We start from the raw sequence: 17,075 nt of genomic DNA on the forward strand, positions 1-17,075 counted from the left end.
TCACCATGAGGGAAGTGTAGAAGACAATTCCTTCAGGTATGAAATACTTGCTTAAAAGGACAGCAAACATTTAAATAGATTTATTTTTCAAGTGTTTACAGAAGCCACGGACCAATCTGTTGTCAATGTTGAGTTGAAGGACTGCAAAGACAAATATACAGGTATGTTTAAGGCCATCAGAAAATTTAAACCTGACAATCAACTCAAACTCTAACACATACTCTATATGGTAGAAGCATTACTAAAATTTATTCTAAAATTGGAGAGCTCCAAAGAAAGGAAATACATTTTCATTTAATAAAAGTCTAACGGGGAGTTACCAAAATTCCAGGTGTGTTTGATCCACTGTTGGGACAGGATTTATAGAAACTGAACACTGAGCCAGTGACACCCATGTCAGCATTTTATGGACATTAAAAAGTGAGGGAAAACAGAGCCTGGCTCTTAAAATTAATAACTGCAGCAAGAGCAAACACTGGATTTAATTCAGAACCAAATGGGAAGTCAGGCTGACGTTTTTCTAACACAGTTCTCTCAGGTGCTGCTCCAAGTGGCTTTAGGATGTTCATCTGGAAACCAAATTTCCTTCCCTCCATTAAGGCTAAATGCAGAGAGCTACAAATAACGTTAATAACATATTAAAGAACTGAATTCTCAAGGATTGAAAACTTTCCCTGACCCATGCACATTGAAAGCAGATGGAATATTGTTGAAACACAGATTTTAGAAGTTAAAACCAATCTACTTCACAGTGACAAACCTCAGCTCCAGCTTAGATAAATCTGGATCCTCAAGCACCCATTTCCACACTTGGCAAACACTTTCAGCACGAGGTCTCACATGAGCAAGAAGGATGATGTGTTTCCATCCAAGCTGGGACCAGCAGCCTCATTAACTGGGCTGGTTAATGAATGTTCTCATGTCCCTTTGGATCCACAGGAGAGTTGCTTTTAATCACATCAAGTTTAACCATTTTTTCAGTATCATTTATCATCTTTATCTACAGTTAAAACCTCTCCAGTAACTTCTCTCTCCAAAGACCACTCAGATGCTTTTTGGGGGAAGGTAGGAAGCTCCACCCAGTCTCCAAAGACCTGTAACATAATCAACCTGCCTCGAAAATAAGGTGAACAGGACATTTTGAGAAGACACATTTTTAAGGTCCCAAAGTTCTGAGAGGTTTAAGTCCCAGCAGAATCCATTTACTGGTCAAAACAAGAAGCCAACAATCCTCTTCCAACTGCTCTCATTGCTGAGATGCAAAAGGCAGTGTCTTGGAAAGAAAACAGGAGTTATGTGTTAGTTTAGAACTCTTCACAGCAAAATCCTCAAGTTGCATTGGTGAACTGTTCTGGATGCAGGAAATGCAGGAGAATGCAGGACAAGGTTGGCATCAGGTATGAGACAACAGCTCGTGACTGCCAAGTTGCAGGGTGACTGGGAAGGATCCAAGTTTCCCAAAGAGTAACCAAAGGTGTAAACATCTGAAACACTTGAGTGGTTAATACACTACTTGCTCAAGAATCCTTCAATTAGAGCCAAGAGGCTGAAGGCAGGAGTTTGTTGTTGCACTACTGTAGGTCAGCACAGCCCTGCCAACATACAAACCTCAGGGTAGCTGCACTTGCAAGCAGCCAGAACCAGGCCCTGAATTCCTCCCAAAACACCAATTCCTGGAAGAATCAGGCAAACCCACCAAAAGCAGTGCTGGGTGTACCTGCAGCCTCAAACACAGTTCAGGGCTGAGTTTCCCCACAGCATCAACAGCTCATTCCAAGCTCGGAACAGAACCAGCCTTGGGACTAACTCTGCCTTGGGATTAACATCCTCCAACAGTCTGAGGTCAAGATCTGAACTTTTCCAAAGGAAACCTACCCAGGAGTGCATCTGGATGGACTTGGATCCAGAGCCATGCCATGGGTGAAGGTAACCTGGAGCTCCCCTGAAAAGCAGACAGTGGATCCATGTGCCACAGGGTGACCCAAGCACAGCTTTCAACTCAGTTTCAGATTAAGTCAGTGCACATTCCCAGATTGAACACAGCCCATGGACTTGTTCCACCTCTGAAGGCCATTTTCACACGTGAAAAAGTTCACACAGTTGTCAAGAGGCCCCTCAACAACCCACTAAGTTGGAAAGAGACCCCAAACCAACCCCCAAAACTTCCAGTGGAATGCTTTGATCCATACAGGGATCTTTAATGCAATATGCTGCATGTTTACTGGTCAACTACAACCAACTACTTAAGGAGCATTTGGTGTGCAATGGAAAAAGCTGAACAGCTTGTGTTCCACCAACCATTTAAAAAGGCAGCTGATACGCACACAAAAAAAATTAAGAAGAATTGACTGTTTTCCTACATCAGTTCAGCATTAAAAGGTTTGTCTTTTTATTTGTTTCCAGTTAAAAAACAGTTGGGACTATTATCTCAGTAATAACTTCCTAAAAAAAGACACAGAACAGCAAATTCTCCCCAGCTGCAGTTTTTGGATTGTGATACTGGTATGGAATGTTTCTAGGCCTTGCCTCAAACTGCTGCTTCCAGACACCAGCACCATTTCGGGATGCCTGGTGGGAGATAATGTCTTCACAAACTTATCCCTTCCCGTGGCAAAACCATCTTTCATTTGTGCTCTTCACACAGGGCATGGAAAAGTGGCATCACCACCTGTCTGCAGGGAGGTCCACACTGTTCCACCACGGAGTCAAACCATCTGACTGCAAGTTCTGAAAGTTCAGTTGTGAGATAGAGGAGAAATGACCCTCTGAGTGAGAACAAGCTCAGGTTTTGTATAGAACAGTTACAACGACACACAGCTGGTTCCTTAATTTCACCTTTCCACAGGTAGGAATTACTCGAGGAGCAATATTTAACACAGAATATAGCACTTTTCTTCTTGCATGTGCTATAGAATGCAACAGAACTACCAATACCTCTATGGAGGCAGCATCAAAATATTCTCCCTGCTGCAGAGAGAATGCATGTGCGCAGAAGGCAGGCACAAGTGATTTTTCCAAGGATTATACCACAAGGATGCAGTGAAACTGGAGTAAGACTCAGTATTTTCCAACTCCTAGTCTTATGGCATTTCTTTTATACATCGCTGCCTTGATGAGAAGGAAAAGTCCATTAAAAAAAAGGTTTCCCAGAAGTCACAGCTAGTAGAGTAAAACCAGAAAAACAGGAGGAGGGTTTACATCTAGGCAGGAAAAAAGACACTATCAGGGGAAAAAAAATCAAAACAAAACACAACCAAAAAACCTTATGAAATGTCACCCCATGGAATCTGTTTCAGTCGTTGAAAACCAGTGTTCCAGGATACAATTTTTATAAACATGTTTTATTTGTCTTGCTTATACCATTAGAACTGTAACTGCTGGCTGTCATTTCCCTTAAAAGGGGAAATCAACTCAAACACATACTGGTGCTTTTCAAAAGAGAGCAATTTAAAGGGCAGCAGCAGCAGGCATTTGAGATTTCTTAAAACCTTCAAGGCTGCAGGAAAGACAAAAGGACATGTGACCAAAAGTGTTATGATTATCCATTAGAGGTTTCCATCAGTACCGGCATCAGTTATTTAGGTGATAATACAGCAAGGTCAAGTATTAGTGACAGACAATGTGCAAGTCATAAGGAATGATAGAATACCAATCCTTACAAAAGTCATTGCTATCAAAGGAACTTAAAAGTGTTTCAAAGAGATACCTAAATACTTCACATCAAATATACAGTGGCCATCCAGATTAGATCTCACATTTGTTGCAAAATTTTGTTGAAGTGCCAAATCAAAGCTCTGGGGTTTTCCTTCTCTCTCCTAAAAAAAATAATTACAGAGTTACATTAGCAGTTATGCAAGCGCTCTGAGATCCTCAGCCCCAGGAATCACAGCCCTGGTGGTGAGGATGCTGCAGCTAAGGGTGCTGCTTCTTTGTCAAAAACTGGCTCTAAGCCCATCTGTCTACTGAGGGCAGTTGCACCACTACACATCTTTTAACTGTTCAGTGCTTCAATTTAATAAGAAAAAGCTGAAATGTAGTTGCTCTGCCAAACCACACTTCACCTTTTCCATCCTTTCATGGGCACATTAAGTTTTGTCAACTGCCACCACGGTAGATCTTTTATGAATTTGCAGGTTTTATCCCGATTTGTTAAATCACTTTTTAAGGTCAGAAGTGAGTCTTTGCTTTTTCCTGCCACTTCAATTAACCATGGAGACTGGATCACCCTGGAAATTGCATTTTTTGCTTTACTCTTAGCAAGGGTGAGGAATCTGAATCTCATGTGCAAGGCTCAAGATGATGCTTAGGACAGAACATGCAGAGTAAACGTTGTTTTGTTCCTTTCAATATCCAGGTAATATAAAGCTGGCAACTGTAGTCCTGTCATTATGGGTAATGAAAATAGTCCCTTTACAACAAACTTCCTGTAAGGGAGAACAAATAGATAATAACTCTTCTGGTAACATGTATTGTACACTGGCCAGCGTGTTTTTGGCGTTGAATGTAATCCCGTGAACGTGTTTAATTCACTTGCTGAGCACTCATTTGAGGCATCCCTCTGTTTGGTCTGGGGGGCCCTCCACGACCTGGAAAACACACAAAAAGGGGGTTCAATTCTTAAGTCTCGGCATTCCTGAACGTTCTGGACTGTGTAAGACCTTCTTCATTAGGGCTGTGCATCCTAAAAGAGGCTCTCAGCTTCCCCACAGCCTGCTGTTACACTGAGCTCGACACCCTGGGGCTTGCAGGACCAAGACAGGCAAGGATGGAACCCTTCAAGACTGAGACACCAAGGAAACGGTGACTGCACAAAGGTAAAGCCTCCAGCTGTCCTCACTGACAATGGAAATGCTGCTGGTATTGAGACACAACAGTCTCAACCCCAAAAATGTACTAAGAGATAGAACTGAGGAAACAGTGAAACACAATTTTCAAGTTCAACTACAGCCTCATCATGTTTGTGGGGGTTTTTGTTTTGTTTCCTAAGGCTTTAATTAACAAAAGGCACTGCAAGTGTGAACAGCAATATTGCTGTTTTCACTTTCTTCCAGGGATTCCTCATTCAATGACCAACAAAACTTCCACCACATGTTCAAAGGATCCCAGTACAATTCAAGGCAGCAAGGTCCTAAGAGGTTCTCCAAGACCCACCCCTGCTCAAAAGCAGGGTCAACTATAAGGTCAGAGAAAAGTAAACCTTTCTTTCAATTGCAAGCTGCTGAGTAAAGGAGCGAGGTTGCTTTCTAACTCCAGAGCTCTGGAAGTTGGATCAAAACCTTTTGTTTAGCCCAGATCAGTCACTCACTACTCAGGAAATTACCTCTGGGAGCTCCCCGAGGTCCACTCTGTCCAGAGCCACGTTTGAAATTCTGCTGATATCCATCCTGAAGCAAAGAAATTAAAAGAGTTACAACATAAAACCTGGGCAGTTATTAATTACCAGCAAAATAAGGAGCTTTTAAAGCAGTATGCACTGAGAAAACATCTGTGGCTTCAACATGCAGTGTTTTATTAGTTTTCACTAATGTCAGAAATTCTGCTAGTGCCTAGCAGCTGTAATAAAATGTGCAATGACAACTGCTTTCTCCAGTTACAGGATGTGCTGCTCTACATAAGGCATTCAAAGAGAGGGATTTAGTGGTTAAATTCATTAGCAATAAAAGCAGCCCTTAGCTGACAGTGCTCCTGTTGCAGGTGCTTTTGCCCCCAGCCTGGTGCCTTACCCGCTGGTAGTTGGAGTAGTCCCGTGGAGCGTTGAACTGGGGCTGTGTGTATCCACTGTTGGGAGTGTTGGAGAAGGAGGGACGGTAGCCATCGTAGCCCCCTAGGGAACAGGGCACCGGTCAGTCACTGGCAAACGGGAACCCACCACGTGACTTTCTGCTACTAAACACAAGCAGTAAGAGGATTTTGCCTAAATCTGACCAAAACCCCCACTCCTTTAGCAAGGACAGTTTACCTTGACTTGCAGTCAAGCAAATGTTTGAAACTTCAGGGCTAATGCTATTACAAGAAACAAGAACAAAGACCTGGTAAGAATTGGGAGGAAAGAGCAATTCAGTGTATTTCTCTGGTAATCTGAGGTCTGATTTACAGAGCGTTCAATCCAGGACTAACCATGATAGCAGGATTTGTATTTAACAGCTGTTACTACTGCATTCATACTACAATCCATTGTATTTCCATTACACAGGTTTCTTCTCTATTGCCCAGCCACAGGAGAGGAGGAGAACATGACACACAGTGCCTGCATCCATTAATCTAATTCCAGAACACCTGACAAGGAAACCACCTCTCTACCCCATTCTAATAATGACAGCCACATGTAATCATCTACAGGAATCATGAAAATTCTCTTGTTTACTCAGAACTACAGTATCATTCCTCCACTCCTGTTAATTCCCTGCCACTTGGTGAGGCTGGTCCGGGGAACCATGGTAAGTATCAACCACTGCAGTGCATTCAGGGAGAATAAAAACAAGTATAGAAGTCTGTATTTCTTTATGTTTCCACGCGGACTCAATTCAAACTCAATATTCAGTTAGACAGGAAAGGCATCAGGCTCTTCTTTAACTCCATACCCAGAAGTTGTTAGCACTTTGAGACTCTTCTGTTCTTGTACATTACCCAGTCTACTCTGATTATGGTGAAACACAGAACTCTGAAATACACTACCTTCTACCACAAGTGGAAATAAAAAACATTTTTGAAACATCAACTGGCATCCAAGTTCCTCACTTGAAATTTCTGTTCTTTGCTTATACTCACCTAATGTATCCTGGTACCTTATGTGGTAGTTTTGGCTTTAGTTTCAGCTAGGCCTCAACTTAGCAGGCTCAGAGAAATCTACACAGATTGGGACAGGCAGGTGTCACCTGACTTAAGCAACCAAAGAAATATTTCATACCAGACGATGCAAACCAGAGATATAAATACAGCAGGGTAGGAGGAGTTTCTCAGTTCCATCATGTCTGCAGCAGAAACAGGACATGCTGCTGCTGTCCTGCTGAGGTGGGCCTTGGCTGCTGCCCACTGCTGCTTCTCATTTTGTTTTAGTTCAGAGAAGTAGAAACATTTTATTGTTATTCTTTCTGTTCTTTGCTGTGTGTCTTTGGGCTGTTTTATGAATCTACAGTAATGAAATCTGGTTTTGGTGGGAGGCAGAAAATTGTTGTTATATCTAACTTGTGCATGTGTTATATTGCAGTTTTCTTTTCATGTTCCCCTTTCTGTATAAAAATACAAACCTAGTTTTACTTTCTCCCTTTTCTCAGTGGGAGGGGGAGGGAGATTGACTCTGTATTGGGCAGTTGGCATTTTGCCAGCTCAATCCAAGACACCTTAGTAGGGAGTCCAAACCCTCACCTGAAACTGAAGTTGCTTACCTAAAGCAAGTGGGTTTGTTACTACAAATTTGAATAGCACATGGAGATGCTGTTACAGCCCACCAAGAGCAGGTCAGTTTAACATTCCACCCCGTGCCCGGGCGCTCAGGGAGTGCTGGGCAGCTGCTCACCTCTGAATCCATTGGCCGGGCCCCGGTACCCGTTCATCAGCCCGCGCGCCCCGCGGGAGCCCCCCCGGGACACCCCCCGGCTGTTGTAGTAGGGCTGGCTGTTCCTGGGGAACCCAGTGCTCTGCTGGGGAGCCTGCTGGTGGCTGCCTGCCACTTGGTGAGGCTGGTCCGGGGAACCGTGGTAAGTACCAACCACTGCGGGGCAAGCAGGGAGAGAAAAAACAAGGGTAAAAGTCTGTATTTGTGTTTCCACACGGACTCAATTCAAACTCAGTATTCAGTTAGACAAGAAAGACATCAGGCTCTTCTGCTTTACTCCATACCCAGAGGTTGCCACCACTTCACCCTTTCCATCTGTCTGTCCCTCTCTGCATCTGCAACTTCTTTTTCAGTGCATTTTGGACACAGACTTGATCTTTTCAAGTTGCTAACCTGGCAAGCATTCTGCCTGCTGAATTCAAACCATGTCTCACTGATTTTGGCAAAATGTGAACTGTACCTTATCTGTACAAAGCAGCCCACATTTGCTCTCCCTTCTGATTTACTATTTTGAGTACAAAAAGTCACTTCAACTGCCACAATTTAAGGATCATCCAACCTTAACATCAGCAGATCAAGTACTTCACTCTACTGCTTTCACCCTTAGAAATAATCCTGTTTATATTCTTTTTAAAATCCACATAAAACCTGACCAAGTGGCAAAATTCTATTAACAGCTGAAGGTAAGATACACTGAATTTCACTGCCTGCTTGATATTCAAACTGAGAGAGAGTAACAAAACCTGGTATTGTCAGGGGAAACCTTTGCCAGACTAGGAACATTTGGGACATGCTTTACTCCATCCTCTAGAGCTTCACAGCCCGATGATGAAGCTGTTCCCATTTCAGTTTCTGCTAAAGGAAGTTTACCTGTCTGGAGTTGTTCTTGTTGAAGATCTGATTGTTCTACTTGGTGAGGCTGATTGGAGAAACTCTGGTTGTAACTGGCCTGGTACTGATTTTGCTGCTTAAGGGTTTCTGGCTCATTAACAGGAGGAACAGGTGCATTCATATTGAACACCTGTGATGGTACAAAAATACACTCTGGTCCAATCAGTTTTTACAAATCTTCACTGGCATCACATAAAGTATCAAAGACTGAGAAATGTGAATAACCAAAGATTATTTTCTGTAGCCACATGACTGATTTCAGCAAAAGGAATGCCAAAATAAGGGGATTCAGTATGAATTCACTACTTACTGTCTGCATGGATTGGAATGGAGCAGCGTTAACGTTGATTCCACTGCTATGCAAAGGCTTGCTGGAGCCAGCCTGGAACACCTGGGGCTGGGTTGCAGTGGGAAGTGATGATGAGGATGGCGTCTGGTCTGTATTCAGGGACATTGAAGCCTAATAATTGAAACAAAACAGTATTTTGGCAGCTTTTGATATAGCAAAAATTTAACTTACAAATTTCGCTTAAAAAAAAGTAGCGATGCCTCAGGTCCACCTCTACAAATGACTGCTTTGTACTTCAGTCAACAGCCTCATTCACAGCAGCATCATGAGAGAGAAAAACCCTCAGTCTTTGCCCTTGGTCACTTGAAACACAGCTAGACAAACCTGAAGAGATGTATTTCCTGGGCTAACTGCTGGCCAATGTAAAAAATAACTCGCATTTCCTAAGCCATCACTAACACTGACACATGCTGATGTTGGCACAATGTATCTAATTAAACAATCTTTCAAATTAAGTCTTCCTATGAAAGATTTGCTGGCCACAGACAGGCTCAAAATTTTGAAATTAAAGGGAGCTGGAGTAGCCCTATTAATAGGCAACTGAAAATAATGTTTTTTACAAAGAAACATAGACTAGTATTTGATGACACCTGCAAGGACAGTCCTTCCCACCCCTGTGAAACCTGACTTGCCTGAATTTGGTCAATTGATTCTTTCTGTGGCCGCTGCTCTGTTGTGTGAGAAGGCTGATACATGGATTGGGAGGCTGTATATCCCTCACTTGTAGAAGAAACCAAGGGAACCTGACAAAATAAACCCCAAAGCCCCCAAAGTCAGCTGATGCTCACACAGTTTTAGAGAAAGTATCTGACAGCTCTGGCACGGGGGGTAACTCTTAGTCCAAGTGTGTGTGCCAGCAAGGTCTTTATTGCTGGTAATGACTTTTCAACCAGTAGAGGTTTAACCACCTCCTCTTGACCAACCTTCTAACACATGAGAACTCCAAGAAGTGGGTAAGTGCTGGTTTCCAGTGCACTGAATTTGCTCATTTTACAACCTCTGCTCCCTTAGAGAGTCCAGTTAAACTCCAGCCAGCAAAGCAGAGGACTGTGCATTTAAGGCTATGAGGATTTTAAAAGGAAACTGGTAACAAGTGATGGGGGTGTTCACATCAAATTGGAATGGTTGAAAGGAAAGATTAAGTTTAGATACTGCTTGTAAGATTCTCAAGCAACTCACTAGCAGCCCTGGTTGAGATTATAAAATTAAAAATACAATCCCACTGGATTAAGTCACAGACATCACTTACCAGCAAAATAAAAGCCAGCGCAGAGAAAACTCTCTGCCAAAAAATATTAATCTACACCTACAAAACAAAACTGTGGAGAGCACCAGCACTTCAGGAGGAACTTACAGAGGAAACTCAAGAAAAAACCCTCACTTCTGTTGCTGTATGAATGAATGACTGAAACCTTGCAGCTCTACCTGGACAAGATAAAGCAAGCAATGTACACTGCCAGTACTGCGAGACACATCATCTATCCAGGCTTTTCCTTGGGCTTTCAAACAGGGACCCATTCCTGAGACCAGCAGAGTCCTCAGAGATGCCACACATGCTTAATGCAAAATCAGGAAGTTCTTTAACCACCAGCCCACTCAGTAAGAGACTGAAGCATCTTAACAAGAAGTATCTATACAGCACAGAAGTAAGTTTAGGAGGGCCTGCTCAGAGCTCAGCTGAAAACACCACTCCCATTCCACTCCTGCTGACTGCTCTGCAACTCCAGGATGAAACATGGCCCGAGAAAGCAGCTGGGACTAATCCTTGACAGAACAAGTGAATAGAACAGAATGCAAACTCCATAGTTAAGCCATTAAATCTACTTGTGCTTTGGTGCTCACTTGAATGGACACAGGCTGCCCTTCAACCAAATCATTTTCCATTTGGCCTTTCTGTTGCAAAGAAATAAAGAACTACCTATCTGCTTCTGGCTAAATTAAAAAATATTACTACACATGACTTAATATGAAAGGAGACACGACTAGATGATTCCATTACTGAAAATCTACCATGTCTGCAAAGCACAGAACCTGGATCTAGCAATGCTGGTAAGCAACAGTGCTGAAGAGATAATGGAGAAAACCAACTTCCCCAAATTAGAACTTCAACCTTCTGAGTTTGTCATACAGTTAGGAATCAAATCCTTCAGTAACATTAATCAGGCCTAATATAAAACTCAAATCCAAAATACAATTTACTAAGCATTTTACCTGTGTAGCTTCTGATTGCACAGGAACTTGAGTAGGCTGGGCAAGTCTTGACTCAGCATGAACTGAAGGAAAATAAGTTCACTTACTACATAGTACAACCAAGCCTTTTACAGAACAGCATTACTTTGTTGTCTGATTGAATTACAGGAGAGCTGATCATCATGAAGACGACAAAGCCTTTAGCATGGCAAAGCTATACTCAAATTACCTGTTTCCATGCAAAGAACACTTTTTCTAGCTGTCCAACATAATACAGAGCAAAATTGTAATTTGACCACTCAAAAAAAAAAAAGATGTTTTACATATTCCATATTTCCAAGCAAAACTACTAAGCAAGTCAGAATTGGAGACTACAAATAGTTTACATTTCTGAGAAAAACACACATACTATTACTTGTGGTGCCCCTTTTACTCTGTGGAGGGACTGCTCAATAGGTGACTTGTAGGCTTCCCCAGTATTTATGTTCAGGATTTACCATTACAAACCTGGAGGGCAAACCATTTGTGGCATGTCCAAACTCTGTGCTGGGTTCATGGGCTGTGCAGATACAATGGCAGGATCGAGTGTTTGGTTCTCAAATTCCAGCATGGAGTCCTGAGGGGAAAAAAAATAATAAAAACCTCAAATCCAACTGACTGCATTTTAAAAACATGAACATTCAGAATACAGAAGTACCTGCATGAAGTTGTAGGGGCCCTGCATCTGTGCCATGAGGTCCTGTACTCGCTGCCTTCTGACCAGAGGGTCTGCCTGGGCCACAGTGGGGAGCGTGTGAGGTTCAGCAACGGGAGGAGATGCCGCCTGTGTCTGCTGCTGCAGTGAATTTACAACCTAACAGGAGACAGGCAACCAACCCAAATTTCAGCAAACCAGCACAAGAAGGGACTGGGTAGTTGTTGCAATTTATGGCTATTGCCTGATTCATTATGGATGGGATAACTGTAGTGGTGTTGAAGAAAAATACTACACCTACAGTCATGCAGTTGGTGGCAGCTACTGATTTGAGCTCTCACAGTATTACAGTGCTCTGTTTTCTCTCCATCTACTCTTTTCCCCAGTAATAAAATGTTTGTACAATATTACAGGGGTATTTTCAAGCAGGATTTGAGACAGCAATTTATAAGCATTTGGAAGTTTAAAGAAAGATGGGGAAGAAAAAGCTTCACCAAAACGCACAAATGGGGAACAATTATTTTTAGTAAATGCAAGTGGAGTCACAATTTTTGGGTCTTCAAGACTTTAAAATGCCTCATTTTCAAAGCCACTGTTACCCTAGACAACTGATTTACTGTCTCAGGCAACAGCAGGCAGCACTGCATGACAGGAAGATTGCAAGGCAGCACCGTGGGGGACACCAGAAGCCCAGAAGCAGAAGCACAACTCACAGAGGGCAAGAAAGCTCAGATTTACCAGACACACCCCAGAACGGCAACACACCAAACACCCAACACACAGCAGCATGGCTGTCAAATACCACACTCCCAGACAGCAGGGCCACCAGCAAAGCTGGACACAGAAGCAGCTAAGAATATCCACCACCAAACAGTGTGCACACAGACAGCAACAAGGACAGCTGAGCTGCACAAAGGAGCACTTGGATGTCCCTAGCCCAGTCCTGCTTCCAGCAGCTCTTGTAACGGCACACGTGTCAACAAACGACCTTTAACAACATCCATTGTCAGTAACTCGTCTGCCATTCCTGTTACCATGAGCTTTTAATATTGATGATCTCCCAGACAAACAGGAAAGCCTTAAACTTCCAGCTGCACAGGATGTAAGTTAGCACACATGCACCTGAAGTTTGAAATATTTATGCCAAATACCTGATTTCTCATTAGAGCTGCGTAAGGGACTTTAGTACAGCAGTCAGGACACATGACAAACCAGTCCTACTATCACAAGTCTGAACTTTAAACCTCAGACTGCTACTATTCATTCTGAAAGCCTGTACATTTGTTTTCAATTTTCTCCAAGAAATCTACAGCATTTTCCATTCCTACTCCTTGCTCAGACTCCAAAACCTTGTTTGTGTATGACACTCTGCACATGCCATTGCCTCACAAACTCCAGTGACTTGTTCCTTGACCTAATCCCTATTCATCTGTAACAGGAAATAGAAATGAAACTGAAAACTAACCACAACCTACAATCCTCTTCAGGATTCCCTTCAGATCCAGATCACTACTATCAGCCATCCACAGAAAAGCAAACTGACAATTCCCACAGAGTTACTTTACTCCCCAAGACTGTCCATGCTGCAAACCAAGCACAACTGCTCTGGTTTATCACACACTCCCCAAATTTCACATTATGGACTGTTTCCAAAATAAGAATTAAACCCCATGAGTGGAAAAAAAATTACCTGACGATGTTTTTCAGAGCGTATATTTAAACATTTGCACACCACAAAGTTTAAAAATTAAAGAAAAAACACAAGCCAGAGCACTGGGTGAAACCTGAGCTGTAAACTCAGCAGCTACTCATCTCCTGCATAATTATTACCAAAAGTACTCTCAATTATTTAAGCACTATCATTCAACCTATGAAGGTCCAAGTCACTCACAACAATTCAGTACCTTCAAGAAAAAGCACAAGCTTATGGATCATCAAGAGCACACAGCAGGGACAAAATGTTGTAATGCTCCTTTTTCACACACAGTACAGCATCAACTTCAGATTTCACACCACCTTTTTCAAATCTCTTCTTTTTATGTCTAGAGAAATTGTTTAGGGCCTATTCCTTTAATCTGATTAGCACCACCAGGCACTTGGATGCAGCACAATCATAGCAGGATGAGACTACTAAATAAATTTCAAGTTGTGTGTATGAAGGTGCCAATGGATAGGACAGCTTTAAGTTTCACAGCTTTCACAGTGCTGTGTGAAAAAGGCACTGCTAGTCAAAAACCACATTCCTGACCACACGTGTCCATTACCCTGGGGACAGCACAGCAAGGTCAGACCCTTCCTTTGGGAGAGCTGGAGCTCTGCAGAGCAGAACTGCCTCGAACTGCAGGCTCCCCTCTGACACCCTGCCCTTCACCTTGGCAGAGCTGCCAAGACTGACAGAGCACAGGAGGCCACAGGAAAAGGAGGGGCAAAGGGAACAACAGAAGTTTAATGAGACCACAGAGCAACCAGAGCAAACTTGCTTTCTGGCAGTGTCAGAAGAGTTTCCAATTCCACACGAAATTCATCCAAAGTTTAACAGTCTAAGGTAAAGAGAACTTTCTGTACAGGCAGATTCAGGTACTTATCACAAAGGAAGCAGCTTTAAAAAAATCAATTAAAAAACCACAAGCCAACAATACAATCCCACCACAAATACTATTACCAATAAAGGACATATTAACCAAAATTTAAACCTCATGTAATCCAAATACACTTGGAAAATTCACAAGCAAATGCTTTAGCTCAACACTATGGAAGTCCTGTGAGACACCATCACTTCTCCAACTACAAACATACCACAGAAACCCTGAGCATTTCTCATCTAACCAAGGGTTACTGAGAAAGAGAGCAGTTGATGACAGCCTTCCTCTTCAGGAACAGATTATGGAAATCTGATGAGCAAATGTTCTCCTTCAGCTTCCCAAATTCCCAGCTATCACTGTGCTAATGCCACAAGCATCTGGAGCTGAAGAGCACAAAATGGACTGTGGTGCCAGTAAGAGCAGCAAGAGTAATGTCAAAGGCACATACTTTCAGTTTCCCTCTTTTGTGTTAGATCTGAGAAAGTAAGGTTCTTAATTCCAAAGAAATGGTCTTCAACTCTGTTTTTCTAAATTATTCCTACATTGAGACCAAAAGGACAATCTCAGTATATACTCTTTGTGTTGTTCTATGAAAACAAAGCTGATACAGTGCAGGTTAAGCTGACTAGTAAAGACACAAGAAAAATTAGCAGTTTCTGAAATATGTGATATAAAATCACAATATGAATTGTGTCTTCATCCATAGTATTAAGAGCTACAGAGAGCTGAGCCACACTCTGGACACCTGCTGTAACTCAAGACAGACAAAAGCCAGTCATTACTTTTAAAATGCTGTGCCCTCTGAGAACACTCCAACCAAACGTGTGGGCTTGGAGGGTTTCTTTAAAGGTAAGTGAATGGAACACTGTAACAAGGAACTACCAAACTCATTCACATACACGATACAGTTGTCTAGTGAGTTCTAGAAGCTGCACATCCATCCTATTATTGAATCTTTTCGTGGTCTTGACCACTGTAAGGCAGGAATTTCAGCAGACTCAATGTAACACCAGGCAGGGTCAAAAGGGCTGCTCTCTTTTTCACCAGGAGATGCTGAACACTTACTGCACTCCTACACTTAAAACAGCCTGAAGACACCATGGAAAGGAGTTCAAAAAACTGACCATCTGTAATTTGCTGCTGAAGTGAAGCAAAAATGAGGTCTCCAGCACCTGAAAGATGCTGCTTGTACTTGTTTCTAACAGATAGACACAACTCAAGTTCCAACACCAAACATTTGAATGACTCCAAGGGACTTGTCCTTTCCAGCACATGAAGAACATAATCTAGAGGATAAACTGGGAATGGATCCCCAAACCAGGGGACCACAAACACCACCAGTGAACCACCACTCCACTGCAAAGTAGGAACAAGTGAAGTACTCGAGGAACTGTAGCTCTCAGAAGCAGAGATGACACACAAGCGCATTTTAACGTAAATTGTGCACACAAACCATCTGGAGGAGGTATTAGTTGAGGAGTCACTAATGTTCAGCTGCCTGTCCAGGGACCTGCTCAGTGAAAGCACAACTATGCCACGCTGTCAGCAGCTGTGCAGATACACTTTAAGTTCTGTATTTGCAGCTAAGTTCTCCTAAATAAAAAAGGCTCCAAAAGACCTCTGAAGTATTTTCAAACCTAAGACTGTTAAGTCCTGTTTTCCCAAGCAAGCCACTAATGACCAACAGCAAGTCCTCTGCAAACTCTGCCGACTGCCTACGTTTTATTTCTTTTTATTTTAGGTATTCCTGAGCAAAATATGTAATCAAAAATGAGTAGTGAGTCCAAACTTACTTACATATATAGGTTTTTATATACTGGGGGAGAAGGGATGCAATGCTAAAACCTCTCATGAATTGTGAGCCAGCAGAAACAGGGATTGCAATTTTACCTGCAGTACATAAGATCTTACCTCAACCGTTTCAACTGTCCACTCATCTACCTGTTCCTTCTCACTACTGCTGAACTGAGTCTCTGCCATGAATTGTCTGTTTACATACTAAAATAAAAATAAGAAAGGGTATGAAAGTAAAAGTAAGTGGCATTAAAGGTATATATAATGACAATCTTTCCAGTGAGTAATACCTCAGTGGATTCAACTTCAGTTGGTTCAGTGAATTCTTCCGCCGCATCAGTTTCTGGAAGAAAAAGAAGCAGAGACATTTATGTTGGAATAAACACAAGAACAATAAAAAAAAAACAACAAAAAAAAACAACAACAAAGAAAAACCCACAAAAAACCATCACAAAAACCCCTCAACCGAAACTCCACAAAAAACAAAACAACACACACACAAAAACCCCAAACAACCAAACCCCCCCCAAAATAAAAAAAACCCCATCCCAAACAAACAAGAACCCAAAACCACCCCCACCACCAACGTGTGTTACAGACTTAGAGGATGTAAACTTGGGATGAAAAAAATTTCTCCTTGCCTCTCAGAATGAAGAAATGTTGGTGGCATTAACAGAATTAGTAGCAACAAATAACCTCAGAGTTTTGAATTAAAAATAAAAAACCACACTGAATTCTTGCTGAGGAGAGTTTTGTTCAGCCACCCAAAGCTTCTATTTTCCCCACAGCATAATCAAAAAGGAAAAAGGTAATGATTTTTTCTTGAAATTTGATACAACAGCTCAAGTTTAAGTATGTAGACTTGAGAATTTGCCTCATAAACTGCTCCCTTGTAACAAAGGACTGGAGTGGTGGGAACAGGGATGCCCAGGGCAGCAAGCACTGCCATCTCTGCTGAGGAACCACTGAGGAGCCCAGAGACCAGGCAGCCCAACCCCAGCACCTCAGTCAGAGGCACCT

At 42.3% G+C, this 17,075-nt stretch overlaps 1 protein-coding gene across 4 annotated transcripts in view; it reads right to left on the reverse strand.

Moving 5' to 3' along the window:
• Nucleotides 1–65: 65 nt before the first annotated feature.
• Nucleotides 66–17,075, reverse strand: part of CAPRIN1 (cell cycle associated protein 1) — a 30,983-nt gene continuing 13,973 nt past the window's right edge. For 2 of the 4 annotated variants that reach the window (XM_071559284.1, XM_071559287.1), the window contains 12 exons: nucleotides 16,346–16,398; nucleotides 16,173–16,259; nucleotides 11,683–11,838; nucleotides 11,493–11,601; nucleotides 11,007–11,068; nucleotides 9,428–9,538; nucleotides 8,757–8,906; nucleotides 8,426–8,576; nucleotides 7,517–7,711; nucleotides 5,724–5,824; nucleotides 5,321–5,384; nucleotides 66–4,586 (listed from right to left, as the gene is read on the reverse strand). In XM_071559284.1, the coding sequence (XP_071415385.1) occupies nucleotides 4,522–4,586; nucleotides 5,321–5,384; nucleotides 5,724–5,824; nucleotides 7,517–7,711; nucleotides 8,426–8,576; nucleotides 8,757–8,906; nucleotides 9,428–9,538; nucleotides 11,007–11,068; nucleotides 11,493–11,601; nucleotides 11,683–11,838; nucleotides 16,173–16,259; nucleotides 16,346–16,398 (1,304 nt within the window). In that variant the 3' untranslated portion in view covers nucleotides 66–4,521. The remainder of the gene's footprint in view (nucleotides 4,587–5,320; nucleotides 5,385–5,723; nucleotides 5,825–7,516; nucleotides 7,712–8,425; nucleotides 8,577–8,756; nucleotides 8,907–9,427; nucleotides 9,539–11,006; nucleotides 11,069–11,492; nucleotides 11,602–11,682; nucleotides 11,839–16,172; nucleotides 16,260–16,345; nucleotides 16,399–17,075) is intronic. The other 2 variants (XM_071559285.1, XM_071559286.1) reach the window with 2 other exon arrangements.

Source organism: Pithys albifrons, chromosome 6, assembly GCF_047495875.1.
Source record: "Pithys albifrons albifrons isolate INPA30051 chromosome 6, PitAlb_v1, whole genome shotgun sequence".
NCBI lineage: Eukaryota > Metazoa > Chordata > Aves > Passeriformes > Thamnophilidae > Pithys > Pithys albifrons.